Here is a 15218-nt window from a genome sequence, read left to right as displayed (position 1 = left end):
GCCCTTTCAACTTGAGGTGTGGGACCCATTCCCACACTACCACAATGCTTCTTAAAGCTTGCGGGTATCGGAGTCCTGCCAAGTGTGTAGTAGCATGCCTTCGTGCAGCATCCTCTGGGAAGTTTGACAAACCTATATGAGATATTGAAACCGCTGCAGCAGAAGAGGAGAGAGTTGTGATGCCAACATACTGGGAGAAGGGACATTAGGGACACATTAGACCCTGAAACTTCAATGGCCTTGTCACACCAGGCAAATTTATATTATAACAATTGAACAGTACAGTGGTGGAAAAAGAGATTCTAACAGTCCAGGCTACTGTTTGGCTGAGCAGACCCTTGCCTTTCCCAAAATATCTTCATAGGTATTAGAAGTGCGGCACCAAATCCTGATGCCCTTGAGCACACATACACAGCTTACTGTGGTAGGCTGAGGTATGGGCATGTTAGTAACTGTAGATTTAATATGTTCTTGTGTATTAAGGTATCACTTTATTCCCTTACTGTGCTGTATTTCTGCATCGGTCTGTCTTCATCACACTGACTAGTGGTGTTATGTAGGTGGACTGGTTCCTTATATAGAATCAGGAAATGGTTGAATTCTAAGGGACGGCAGTTGAAGACTGCCAGGCTGAGTAGAGAATTCAGGTTGATGGTACGGGGGCCTCTTCACATGGAATAAACTTCATGGATGAAGATACTATGCCTCAAGCCTGGATTATTACTTAGATTGTTCTTTTCTATACTGTAGAAAGGAGCAATGAAAGCAATAATCCAGGCTTGAGGCATAGATATCTTATTCCATGAAGTTTACTCATTATGAAGAGGTCCTGAGCTGAAGGAAACGGGTGTCTATGTCAGTCCTAATAGCGTAAGAGGACTGGGGACATTTTTGGATGGCGGGACTCCCCTGGCCCTTCTCTCCTACCTCTCACTATTCCATTCCGATTACAAATCTTGGGGCTGGTAAAAGGAAGTTAAACAAGTAGGGTCACCTGAAGTCTTTTCTGTCCTCTCCTCCCGGCTCTCCATTTTGAATCACAGCTGAAGTGAGATGTTTTACTATTTAGCGTATGGTCAAAGGATAAGCAGTCATGAAAATATAACATGCCTTGACCGTGGTTTGCTGGAAAAAATAATACACCCGTGGAGGCAATTCGATGGTGAAGTATAATGGTACAGGAGGAAGGAAATGGTATGTATGTACTTGCAAACCTGAGCTAATATTCAGACCTGCAGGTCAGGTAATGTGAATTATCTACTTTAGTTAGGAGCAATGCACTAGGCACATACATTAGCCACTAGTTACTTTTAATGAACAATCCTAAGTAGAAGCTGTGTTTCTGGAATACAGACAGTAATGCATTTCAATTGTAAATTTAAGTTTCAAAAACAGATGTTCAAGACACAACCTGGCGTTGAATGGTGACATGACTCCCTGTTCTGGACTACTCGAGACAACCTCTTATTTGTTTTTGTCAAAATAATTAATATCTAGCTTAGGATGTAAGACAGAACCACACATTCAATGTAACGCATGATGTTTCAACGCAGCCGTTACAACTCGAATGCTGTTACCACACATTACCTTTACCATGCATGTTTTTACAATGATTATGCCTTTACCACTCATACCTTAGCAATGAATTTCGCCGTAAAAGTATGAATAGTAAACGCATATGCGTGGTAAAGGTTTTACAAGTTAATATAAGTATGTGGTAAAGGTCTGCATAGTAAAGGCATATGCTTAGTGTGTTTGTGTGTGTATACGTGTGTATGTATATATATATATATATATATATATATATATATATATATATATATATATATATATACATATATATACACACGCCAACACTCCCTTGACGCACCGTGTAAACAGCACTTCGAGGAAGAAAAACGGACACCAATCCGGTAATCTGTGCAGCAAAGTTTTCTTTTATTTTTTCATTGCAGTGTCAAGGGTGCCGCGATCCGACGCGTTTTGGCGATCCTGTGTTGGTTGTTGTATCTTCTGTTTGTTGTATATTTTCCTTCCCCATGTTTCTGTAAATTTTAAGTAATTGGACTAGTTCTGCCCACTTCATAACCCCCCTTCACCTCCCTTGGTTCTTTCCTCTTCCTGAAGCTTGACTTAGAATGTTGATTGTAAGAGTATTCTAATGCCTCGGTGGCAGAGAGCGGAGGCTGGAAATAAACTCCTGAACTTGCATTGGCTGTGTGAATAATTACTTCATTGGTCTCTCTCTCTCTCTCTCTCTCTCCTCTCCTCTCCTCTCCTCTCCTCTCCTCTCCTCTCCTCTCCTCTCCTCTCCTCTCCTCTCCTCTCCTCTCCTCTCCTCTCCTCTCCTCTCCTCTCCCCCATAAAATCACACAATCCATAACAATGCCGTCCGAAAACCCATACCCACCCTAAACCTAAAAATTACCCTTGCCACTCAAATACGTAATGCTTACTTGCAAAATACTTAGATTTACTTATAAAATCTTTATCATGCTTATGCTTTTACCATTCATGCCTTTAGATGGAAATTGTTTGTAAATGCATACTCATTGTAAAACCCTGCGTGGTAAAGGTTATGCGTGGTAATGGTACCTGCGTTGTAATGGCTGTTTCCCACTAGGTTAATGTGAGTGGCCTCTTCCCACTGTGAAACTCAAGTCGTTTGAATAGAAAGATGAAGTGGGCTACAATGTACTTATTTAAATATTAGCCAGACCATCATATTGAATAATTTTATAGTACCCAGCATAGTAAGCCGATGAGGTAGTTAAAATACACAATATTGGAGCTTGGATCTTAGTATCTGTTGTTTGAACATTACGGTCAAAGATAGACAGATGTTTTACTACATATATATACCTACCCAGCAACAAATTGAAATATTCATATTGTGTGAGGGGCTGCGTGAGGCAGTATTTACTCTTTGCCTTTTAATAGCAGATGATGATTTAGGACTAATTTATACTCCTAACTCATCGAGTGATAGGCTTGCCTTGAGGACTCTTGAAGTGAGTTAGAGTGGAGGACGTTTAGTAGCTAAATGTAGGCCAGCTCACGCGCCTCCCTTTTTTGTGAGGAATCACTTGGCACTTAGCGACCTTTGACCCTGCCACTAGGTAGGTCGCCCCCTCAGCCACCACACGGTCCCCCTGTGCCGTTGCTGCCTGCTGTGCCACCTGTGATTGCCCAGTCTGGTTTCAGTTTGTTTTCTGTGCCTTTTCTGCCGTCTTTGTTTTTCCTGTAGTTGTCTCCTCTTCTTGTCCCCGTCGCCCCTAGTGCCCGTGCCCTCGCCCCCCCATCCGCTCCCCTCACTCGCACTTCCCGCCGCTGCCACCCTGTGGCCCCGCCCCCCTGGTGCCCCATTCGCCACCCCGCTCCCGCCTCTTAGCTGCTCCTCCCTCCCTTAGCCCTTCTTATGGAGGTCGCACGGTGGTGAAGGGAGCGACCTTTGACCCTGCCACCAGGTAGGTCGCCCCCTCATCCGCCACACGGTCCCTCTGTGCCCCCACTGCCCGCTGTGCCACCTGTGATTCCCAATCTGGTTTCCGTTTGTTTTCGGTGCCTTTTCTGCCGTCTTTGGTTTTCCTGTAGTTGTCTCCTCTTCTTGTCCCCGTCGCCCCTAGTGCCTGTGCCCTCCCCTCCCCTGCCCCCCACCCCCTCCCCTCCCTCGCACTTCCCACCGCTGCCACCCTGCGGCCCTGCCCCCTGGTGCCCCATTCGCCACCCCGCTCCCGCCTCCCAGCTGCTCCTCCCTCCCTTAGCCCTTCTTATGGAGACCGCGCAGTGGACGCGCGCAGGGGCGATCTGTTGGCACGCTGAAGGTACACCAAAGGCAAGCCCGTCTGCGCCTGGACCGTGCCCAGCGCCGGGACCCCTGGCCCCCGCCGAAACCAAGTAACCCGACTGAGATATGACACCACGACCCTCCACGCACTCCACACCGGCCGACCAGCCGCCTGCTACCAAGCCACTTCGAAGCGCACCCACGGACCCTTCTCCTGCCAAACCTGCAAATTCACCTGCGTCCGAACCCACGTCCCACCATCCAGACTAGGCAACAACAACAACCAACTCAATTGCATCCTGCTCAACACCCGCTCCGTCCACAAGCATGCCGTCGAACTCTGGGACCTCCTCGACACAATAGCACCAGACATCGCCTTCCTCACAGAAACCTGGATGAATGCCTCCTCAGCCCCCGACATCGCCATAGACATCCCGGACGGCTACAAGAGCACCCGAAAGGACCGCGTCAACCAAACCGGAGGAGGAATCGCCATCATCTACAGGAACACCATCGATGTCACGACCAACTCCGAAGATGCCCTCACCACCGCCGAACACCTACACTTCCAGATCCACATCGACCCCAAGACCACCCTCAGAGGAACCCTCGTCTACAGACCCCCGAGCCCACGCACACAGTTCAGTGAAGCCATCGCCGACTTCATAAGCCCATAAGCCCACATGCCCTCGCCTCATCAGACTACATCCTCCTAGGGGACCTGAACTTCCACCTGGAGAACAACAATGACAACAACAACACCACCACCCTGCTCGACAACCTCGCCAACCTCGGACTCAAGCAATTGGTGAACACCCCCACCCACTACGCCGGCCACACACTCGACCCCGTCTTCTCTGCCAGCAGCCACGTTGCCAGCAGCCACTCCACCGAACTACACTGGACTGACCACAGCTGCATCCACTTCACCTTTAAGAAGACCTCATCCCACCACCGCCCGCAACAGATCCCTCGTAGATGCTGGAGCCAAATCACTGCAGACCAGCTATCCACATCACCGAGCCAGAACCCACCCATCACCACCACGAACACCGACGACGCAGCCCGCAACCTCACACAGTGGATAGTCAACTGCGCCGACGCCCTTGCACTACTGAAGAACCCTTCAGGCAAGCCCGGCAACAGGAAAACAACATGGTTCACTGATGACCTCAAAGAATCAAAGAAATCCTGCAGATCCCTCGAAAACCTGGCGCCACGAACAGGCGACAGAAAACATGACAGCCCTCAAGAACGCCACCCGCAAACACCACCAGTTGATCCGCACCACCAAAAAGACATCTTTCAAAGAACGGCTGGACAACAACACACACAACAGCAAGGAACTCTTCAGCATCGTAAAAGAGCTCTCCAATCCCAACGCCAACAGCAACAGCATCACACCGTCACAAGACCTCTGCAACTCCCTCGCCACATTCTTCCACCGCAAGGTCGCCGATAGACACAACAGCTTCGGCGCCCAGACTCCGACCCCAGCCACCGAACCAACGCCCCCTACAACTACCCTCAGCGCTTGGACTCCCATCAGCACCGAAGACACCGCCCACGCTATGAACACCATCCACTCCGGCTCTCCTTCCGACCCATGCCCTCACCAAATTTTCAATAAAGCCAACACCATTATCGCTCCCCACCTACGGAACCTCATAAACAACTCCCCCGCGTCCGCCACCTTCCCAGAGAGCTGGAAGCACACAGAGATCAACGCCCTACTGAAGAAACCCACAGTGGACCCCATAGACCTCAAAAACATCTGCCCCATCTCTCTTCTTCCCTTCCCGGCGAACGTGATCGAGAAGATCGTCAATAAGCAGCTGACCACATTCCTCAAAGCCAATGGGTCCCTCGGCCTATCCCAGTCCGGATTTCGAGCCAACCACAGCACCGAGATTGCCCTCATCGCAGCCACCGACGACATCAGGACACTACTAGACAACGGGGAAACCACCGCCCTCATTCTCCTAGACCTCTCAGCCGCCTTTGATACAGTCTGCCATCGCACCCTAATAACCCACCTCCACAACGCCGGGATCCAAGGCAAAGCCCTGGACTGGATCACCTCTTTCCTCTCCGACAGAACCCAGCGAGTCCGCCTCCCCCCCTTCCGCTCCGCGGCCACCGAGATCATCTGTGGCGTACCCCAAGGCTCATCACTCAGCCCAACCCTCTTCAATATCTACATGAGCCCCCTCGCCACCATTGCACGCAAACACAACCTCAGCATCATCTCATATGCCGACGACACCCAGCTGATACTCTCCCTCACCAAAGACCCAGCCACCGCCAAACTCAACCTCCAGGAAGGAATGAAAAATGTTGCGGAATGGATGATACTCAGCCGTCTGAAACTGAACTCAGACGAGACGGAGGTCCTCATCCTTGGACCATCCCCATCCGCCTGGGACGACTCCTGGTGGCCCGCAGAACTAGGCACCGCACCAACACCCACTGACCACGCACGCAACCTGGGATTCATCCTGGACTCCTCTCTTACGATGACCAAGTAAGTCAACGCCATCTCATCTTCATGCTTCAACACCCTGCGCATGCTCCGTAAGATCTTCCGCTGGATTCCTACCGGATCTAGAAAGACGGTCACCCAGGCCCTCGTCACCAGCCGACTTCACTACGGAACGCCCTATACGCGGGAACAACAATCAAACTTCAGAAAAGACTCCAACGCATACAGAACGCATCCGCACGACTCATTCTCGACATCCCTCGCCACAGTCACATATCAGCCCCCCTGAGAGACCTGCAATGGCTCCCTGTCAGCAAAAGGATCACGTTCAGGCTCCTCACCCACGCACTCAAAGCGCTCCACATAGGCCCCGAATAACTCAACAACCGCCTCCCATTCTACACTGCAACACGCAAACTCCGCTCCGCCAGCCTCGCCCTCGCCACCATCCCACGGATCCGCAGAACCACCGCCGGAGGAAGGTCATTCTCCTACCTGGCGGCCAAGACATGGAATTCCCTCCCCGCCCACCTATGTCTTACCCAGGACCACCTCACATTTAGGAAACACCTCAATACATGGCTTTTCGAGCAGTAGCGGCACTCCCCTCCCCCCTGCGCCTTGAGACCCTCACGGGTGAGTAGCATGCTCTACAAGTGTATTGATTGATTAATTGATACAATCATATGTGTCTAAACAATTGAGGCAACCCATCTGTTAAACTAGTAAAACTAGCTGTTTTTGACTCATTCTTTTTCAATGTTGCATGCTTAGGGCAAATCATTTCTGAAAAAGGTATATGAACTCCTACTTTCCTAGAAACTGTTGCGACGAGGAAGAGGGCTGCTGTTGGACTAGAAACAGGGGGCTGCTTCAGGGCAAGAGACTGGTGTGAGACAAGAGGAGGGTGGTGCAAGACAAGAAGCCAGGGTTTTCTTGCATGAGTAGAGGCGGGGCAACGCTGTAGACTAAGAAACTGGGACAAGAGATGGGATCTGAAGTGTGCTGACAGAATATTGGATAGTGACGACAGGAGAAGAGTGGTTACTGTTTGGTAAAGATCCCTTTGGAGATTTACGTATGATGTGGTAAATATCTACGTCTGGCATCCTGATGCTTTCTTGTAGTGGTTTGGTAATGTGGAAGCTATCTTGAAGAGAGGCGAAAGCTGTGGTCTTACAGGAGAGTAAATCCTACTATTTTATCGTTGTGGTAGTAGAGGGTTTTCTGTTTCAGAGGGTGGAGAGTCTTCTCGCACACTCTGTGAGAAGACCAGTAACTGACCATACCTAACAAACCTTTCATGGTTTTGCAGGTGTGACGTCTCCCCTTCACATTTTTGATGTGAACAACGATGGTGTGCCAGATATTCTGCTATCCTTCAGCCCATTCAGGAATGACTCCACCCAAGGTAATGTAGACCTGCTTCCACATGTGTCTTTGCTATGTTAATGACATTTACATATGTCAGACTTGCCACTGTGTCACCATAGGAGCAACACTAAAGCTTGCCTCCCACTCCTGTAGAATGCTGCTGAGCAGCCCCTCTTCCAAAGCAAGTGGGAAGCGGTGAGCCTTCTGTCTTTGGGTGTGTCGCAACTCATTTTAATGCACTCTATGGAGATCCTTCTCAAACTCCATTTAAGTGGGACCCGTGGAGAAGTGTGGCTCACTGGTTAGAGGAGGCAGACCCTGATGCAGAGGTCAGACCCGGGATCAGGGTTCAATTCCCGACGCGGCAGGATCTTGAGCCCAAATGTCCACGGACTCGATAATTCTCGCCTCGGTGCCTACTCGAATCATGGGTTCACACTCTGCAGCTCTGGGCAATAGCCTGCTTAATCTCCACTATTGCCCCCCCGCGGCGGGATGCCTGGTCTTCACCTTGGGGATGCCCAGTAGGGGTAATCTCGCAGGGAAAGCCAGGATGGGTTCCCAAAGCAAGCGCTAAGAGACCTGTCAGTGATTTGGCGCTATATAAATCGAAATTAACATAACATAACATAACCTCTAGTCTCAAGAATGCCCATGTATCATTAGCAGATTCCAGATTCCCCTGGTGTAGTAAATAGTATGCTGCCAGCAGTTTCTACCTTGACGAAGTAAGCAGTGCAGACTCCAGCATTTGCACTTTGGCTGTGTCTATTCCTGTGTTGCTAGGCTGAAGCATCTGCTCAATCTCCTCTTCCCTTGAGTATTTCTGATCCTCCGTTTCCTTGGGTGGCTCTGCTTAATTTTTTTTTTTACATTAACATTTTACTACCATTAAACACTATGGGCACTTTACACCTTTTTTTCTCGTTTGATGCAGGTTCATCCAGACCGCTAGTGACTGTGCTAGCCCTCTCCGGTGTTAATGGTAGCATTTTATGGACCAACCAGATTCATGAAGTGCTCCACAGTATTCACTGTGGAAGGCTTTTGTTGGCTAGCCATGATAAGCCAACCTGCCTTCTGACTGGATCGTCCAAATTTCTTCGTCTTCTGAGTGCATCCTCAGGTGAGAAATCTAAGCTGACATGTTTTTGAAGCATGCGTTTGTTTAGTACTACTGTGCAATTTGCTCTACTGGTGCATAAAATTGCACCTATAGGCTGTGTTCTCCTAAAAGCCTTGATTGTTTCCTCAGTGCTTTGTGTCCCATTAAGAGATGTTCTTTAATATTCATAAGCACTAAGGGGCTTATTATGATGGGGGGGGGGGGATTTGCGGCCCCAGGACACCATTGTGGATATGGGTCCGAACAACCTCTGGTTGGCAGTCCCAACCACCTAATCACGATGCGACTGCACATGGTGCGATTGCATACTCACATTTCCCTATGGAGCATGTTCTACGGCTGTAAACCGGCTGTAGCACAAGCTCCCTTGGAGAAATCGGATGTTGTGTTCATCCTTGCACCGCATAGCAGGAACCTCAGGGTGCCTACCACACGGTGCAGGGATCACAAGGGGGCACCTACACTGCCCCCTCTGCCCACAACCAGAGGCCGCAAAGAGAAGAGGGCCCTGCTAGGGGCCCCAAACTCGCTTTCTGGCGGGCTTTCCATGTCTGAAACCGAGCATATTAATCCAGATGGCGTAAAGTGCTGTCCAAATGGATTACAGGCCGGTTTCCGACTGGCTGACAGGCTCCTTGAGCCCATCGGAATCCAGCCAGAATTATCGGCCGGTTTCCCTTCCGGCTGCCAAAATTGTAATTAGGCAGTCGGAAGTGAAACAGACTATCTCGGGCGAAAAGCCTCTGACCTAAGGACAGAGTCTCTCCGACCGAGATCGTAATTGGCCCCTATATATGTATTTATTGTTATTATAATACCAATTGTATTAGGCCTTAAAAGACCCTATAAGCGTACAATAGCATAAACAGTAATTCACATACGGCAATACAACACTAGTGCTATAGCCACCTTTAAAACATTTAAAGCAAATAAATAGTCTATTGCTCCTGTAGTTATTGTAGAATTTGCTTGCAACAATACGTACATAGGTTCATTGAATTTGTAATTACCTAGGACAGATCAGTAGACCGTGTATTAAATAGCTCTCTTCTACCAGAGAAGTGTTGCACTGCTTAATCTGAACATTTATGCCTAAGTGGAGCGTAGCATTTTTTTTTTAACAAAATGAAATTGTTTCCAGAAACAAATAGCAGTACCCAGGTTTACTTTATTTATTCCAAGTATTCACTTTATAATAGCTTTGAACTGTAACTCTTGCAGTGCTATGTTTCCCCCCCCAATAGTGCTAAGCTATTTTTGACTCTTTGTGCTCAAGTTTCCTAACTTTTTTCAGCAAATTAGATCAAGGGAAAATTTGAAGGCTGTATTGGCGACTCTGTAAAGGTATTGAGCATTTTTAGGTCTCACCTATTGATAGTGCATGCGCTGTCACTGCAAGACATATTGTTTACTATAAGGGTCTTGAAACCTGCTGATTACTCACGATTTGTTGGATTTATTGTCACTCTTTTTGCTGCCTCCTAATTGGTACAAAAGGGGGTGGTGATGGACGGACCATCTGAACCAATCAAACACTCACACCCAGTCAAAAGATCTGGGTTTAATCCATCAGCGTTCTTTAGCCCACTCTGCCACCCCAGTTCAGACATGGCCATATGCAAATCAGTCTGACCCTGTGGCTCTTGGGAACAGTCCAGCCCGAACTGCCAAGCCATGCCTTCCCTGGACCAGAAACAAGCTTCCTAGGACCGGTTTCTCTGCATTTCAGGGTATGCTCAGACGTGAGTCCCTTGCTCACTTTGCCACTGGATTCAAGCAAGCCTGGCTGAAGACGGCTGAAATGCCAGAAAATGGTCCTAGGAAGCTTGTTTCCTGTGCAGCATGCAGTCTTTCACACATTAGCTTATGAAATGGCCTTTATCTTCTTAAATGGCCTTACTAAACCAACAGTGCACTGCCCTTTTTAGTTGGAGCCTACTGGGCAGTACTTGCACTGTCTGTTGTGAGACTTATTGTTTTAACATTAACATAGAAGGACGTGAAGCTCACCTGTTGCTTACCACTGGTTGGCTTTCCTGGACACTCATTTGCCTGCTTTTTTATTTGTGTCCCAACTTGTCAATCTTGTTTGTCGCAGCCATGTAGCTTTGCCTCTATACAATCTCTGACAGACTGGCATCCCAGTTTATACTGTTTGCTTTTCAAGGAGTACTTTTTAGGTCTCATCTAGACCGCGCATAAATGGCCTCTTTGAGACCTTTTATTTTCTGACAGTGGCCTTAGAGGCTGCCCATTCCTTGCCATTGGTTGGCTTCATTGTCACTCATTTGCTTGCTTCTTATTGGTCAGCTGCTGTAGGCTCCTTTCCTCTGTGTGTTTGAACCTCCCTGGCGCATAGACTCTTTGATTGTATCCTTCCATTGTCCTTTTTTAGGCGCTACTTTTTAGTGTTTGAGCTCTGTACCAGAGTGTTGCTTTATCAGCTAGTTTCCTCGTGTACCCCCTCCCCTATATGTTCCTGCAGCTCCCCATCGACCTTGGTGCTTTTCTCCATCCTCCAGCCGATGTTGCTGCTTGCCCCCCACCCTTCCTTTCTGGTCTGTGTTGCTGTGTGCCCCCACCCTTCCTCCCTCATCCATGTTGCTGTTTGCTTTCACCCTCCCTCAATAACAAAAAAACCCACTATGATGCAGACACTACTGGCCGCCTCAAGGGATTATTTTTCTCACACCCTCTGTTGTCCAAATTGCCTTCCCCTTCCTGCATGTTTTCTCCCACCTCTTCCTTGCTCCTACCTGCAATAAAAAGCCACTATGATGCCTTTATATAACACTCAACTTATCTCTGATAATTGGTTATGTTCAGGAAAACCTCCTTACTCTCAGCTTCCATGTTGTTGTAGCCAAAGGTCTTACTTAATTATTGGATTTCCTGTCTAGGACCTTCTCGGAGGGAGTTAAAAAGAACTATTGAAGTAAAACCTGTAGGGGTTGGAGGGAAGAGGGGCGGGAGGAGTACTATTCCGAAGTGCAAAGCTCCAAACAGATGCAAGTTCTGCGTTTGAAGTCCGTAACTGATGCTTTGATTTGCCTGTCCCAGAGCTTCCCGCATGAAAGCTTCTTTCATTGAATCTTCTCCATCCTTCTTGGCTTTATAAAGCGCTATCTCGAAGTCTAGACCTATAAGCGCGAGTGCAGTATTTTTTGAGTAAGCAAGGCTCATAACAAGAATTGAAATGTAGATAGTGGGATCACATGAGAGCGGATATCAGCAACACACTAAAGGGGGTCTGTCTTGAACAGGCCTACTTAGCTACTAAGCTACATGCCTGACATGTCTGACAAGTTTGCCTTCAGCACTTAAAAGGCCCTAGCTCCCCACTCACTTAAAGCACTGGGTTGCCGCCATCTTTTACTAGGGACTTAATGGTTACTAAGTCAGTCGCTGTGTGAAAGGTCTGTATGGTTCTTTTTTATATTAGACTACATCAAACATGCCTGCCCCCTGATGTCAGCATTTCTGTACAGAGGTCTTTGAAGTCAGATGGTGAGGTCAGAATCAGGCAAATTCCAGCAAATTTACTACTAAAATGTTTAATTGGGCTCAAATTTTTCAATCATTTAAAAGTGCATTTCCATTATGTATGATTCTCTTGCTTGGCCACTAGCTATCAAGGTTCTCTTCCATTCTCATTTACACTTGGACTCCTATGGCATTGCCGTCCAATTGAGGTCTGTATCGGGGTCCTGGCTTCTTGGTCAGAGCTGAACACGAGGGTCAGCCCATAACTTTATGTAGGTGTAAAGTTTTGCCAAGATTTTAGCCCACAGTCTGTTATGGTGGTTTTGCTCTGCTTAAGCCACAGGTTGACAAGTTAGAAATGGCTTGGTACAGAGAATATAAAATGAGATGATCCTTTGAGCTCCTTTGAACATTATAGAATTTCTAACTTGTTGCATAAACTTTTCAGTGGTTTTGGTCATGTTAAGGGGGTGGGTTGAGGTTTTGGGAGCCACACAGAGGGGCAGCTAGAGGAAAGGGAGACTGCAGCTGTGACTACCACTACACCGTATGGAAAATCCTGAGCACCAGGGGCTACATACTTACAAATAGGATGGATCTATCCTTTCACACCCCCATGCCATACTACCACACCTCATACACAATCAGGGCACAGTCATGAAAGACTATACAGATTTCCACCTGGAGAGCTTATATGCGTCTCCAAACTGGGGTGCATGTAAAAATCCAATTTATCAACTAATCTCTGAAGTTCTAAACAATAGTAAAAAAAAAAAGCTCAAAGTCCAGATAATACCCCACTTTTAGTAACTCATGTTGAGTTTCATTGTTAGTTTAAAATAATTTATCAATTATATAAAGCCTACATCTCAACTCATATAATACCATCTCCCTAGAAAGGAGGATGTTTACAACCGATAAATAAGAAGGGATTATAATATTATCCCAGATAATTTCAGATTCATTATCCTGCTTGATGTGTCAGGAATGCTGTTTTCCATTTGCATCTTGAATCCTTCATAGGAGTAAGCAAAGAAAAATGCAGTAATATCCTGGGAACAATCTGGTCAAAGACCCATTTTTCATTTACTGATAATGTGTTGGTGCTGAACAGAACCTTGTGGACATTGTACAAACAAATGGATAAAAACATGTTAAAACTTACATTTCTTTGCCAGGCCTAACAGTAGCCTTCTTAGTTACCATTATTGAGTGAATATGATGTGCCATGAATGTTCATTTGCCTAATTTCTTTCAGGAAAGACCATCTGGACCATGTCCCTGGCTCACATTCCCAATGTGAAGATGACCGCCCCGGCGTTCATACTCCCAGACCTTGACGGAGATGAGACGAGTGATCTCCTTGTGTTGATGATTGGTGAAAACCAGGTATTGTCTAGACTGCCTGGGGTTGTAGAGGTGCAGCCTATGCAAATTAAATTGTTTTCCTGAAAGTTCATAAAATTAGAATCTTAATAAATTCAATTAAGTTGATATTATGATATGATTTTTTTTTCCAAAATGGCCCAGTAGTCTGAGGTGGTTCTAATACAGTAGGACTGTGTAAAATGCTCTATTGTCAGGCTAGTGACTAGTGTTCATGAGGCACACAAAGTAATCCACAGGCAGACTTTTGAACCATTTATAAATAAGTCCTGGAAATGTGTGGAGAGTGTGTGAGAAAAATAGAATGTTAATGAAGTTGTCTTAAGAAAGAGTGGGGCAAATTATTGTCGCAAAGGTAGTTTGGGAATGTGTGAGCAGGGCAGGAAATAACCGTGGGAGACAGAAAACTGTAGTTTTCATTTCATAAACTTTATTCTGTTTATAACAAAATAAACCACATATGCATCACATCAATACATAAAATTTTAAAATTTGAATAATAAAAATATACAGTAAAGGTTTCATATAAACGTTAGCCATTTTTCAGGTTGTAACACACCAGACACCACTCATTATGACAATACAACCGCTACAACATATTGTTATCTGATACAGTACATCCACTAGTTTCTTTCGTTTTCTACACTGATCAGGGTTTCCCTAGTATGAAGCACATTTGAATATGCTACATGATAGCAAACTGTCACATCCTTTAGGTCGTATAGATATTGAAAGGCCTCCTGATGGTTAATAATTATTTATTTAATCAAAAGAGCTTTAAGATTTTGCATTCTATCTGGCAGGTAAAATTTGCAGAAAAGTGCTATGTGCTGGGGCGACTTTTTGGTTCTATCATTGCAGGGGCATTTTCCGGGGGTTAGTAAACCACCTTTCCTTCTTTGGAAATCAAACCTTGCGATGAATAATGAGGAAACGAAAACTGGTTAAGAGCTATCTGGTAGATTTTATGGGTTAGTTTAATGTACGAATTACATCCAGACTGTCCATTCAGTGCCAAGTATCTACCCACATATGTCTTATGGTGATCAAACAGGATCTTTTTCAAGTTTTGCAGTATTTTCTGGGTTAACGCCATGATGGCTGCATCATTGTTATATATATATATATATATATATATATATATATATATATATATATATATATATATTTGCTGCTTACCGACTCTAGGGGTAGCTGCGTCTTCTGACTGGAGTTTGTCATCTACCCCATCTATAGATCAGGAGAAGAGGAAGGGCACCAGCACGTATCCCTGCTGAATCCTTCTCCGTACATTAAAAGATTAAGTTAGTTCTCCCTTTGTCCCAAATCGTACTTTGGAGGTTAAATTACTATACATGTATGCAAAGAACGAGATTTTTTCTTTGGAAGCCCACAATTGTTCCATGCATACCTATAGTTTGTTGTGATTAGCAAGGTCGAATACACAGCTTAAGTATATAAAACACATGTGCAGGGAGCCCTCTTTGGCCAGGGTGTATTTCTTCCTCAGTAGGTTCAGGTTAAGCAATTGCTCAACCGTCCTCAGGCATTTCCTGAACCCATATTGGGTGTTTTTAAAA

At 46.3% G+C, this 15218-nt stretch overlaps 1 protein-coding gene across 2 annotated transcripts in view; it reads left to right on the top strand.

Moving 5' to 3' along the window:
- FAM234B (family with sequence similarity 234 member B) overlaps positions 1 to 15218 on the top strand; it is a 414455-nt gene that overhangs the window by 143957 nt on the left and 255280 nt on the right. For both annotated transcript variants that reach the window (XM_078641116.1, XM_078641119.1), the window contains exons 3-5: positions 7585 to 7680; positions 8581 to 8769; positions 13511 to 13641. In XM_078641116.1, coding sequence (XP_078497242.1) covers positions 7585 to 7680; positions 8581 to 8769; positions 13511 to 13641 — 416 coding nt within the window. The remainder of the gene's footprint in view (positions 1 to 7584; positions 7681 to 8580; positions 8770 to 13510; positions 13642 to 15218) is intronic.

The sequence above is a fragment of the Lissotriton helveticus genome, chromosome 1_1, assembly GCF_964261635.1.
Source record: "Lissotriton helveticus chromosome 1_1, aLisHel1.1, whole genome shotgun sequence".
Lineage (NCBI taxonomy): Eukaryota > Metazoa > Chordata > Amphibia > Caudata > Salamandridae > Lissotriton > Lissotriton helveticus.
This window is presented reverse-complemented; position numbering and strand designations above follow the sequence as displayed.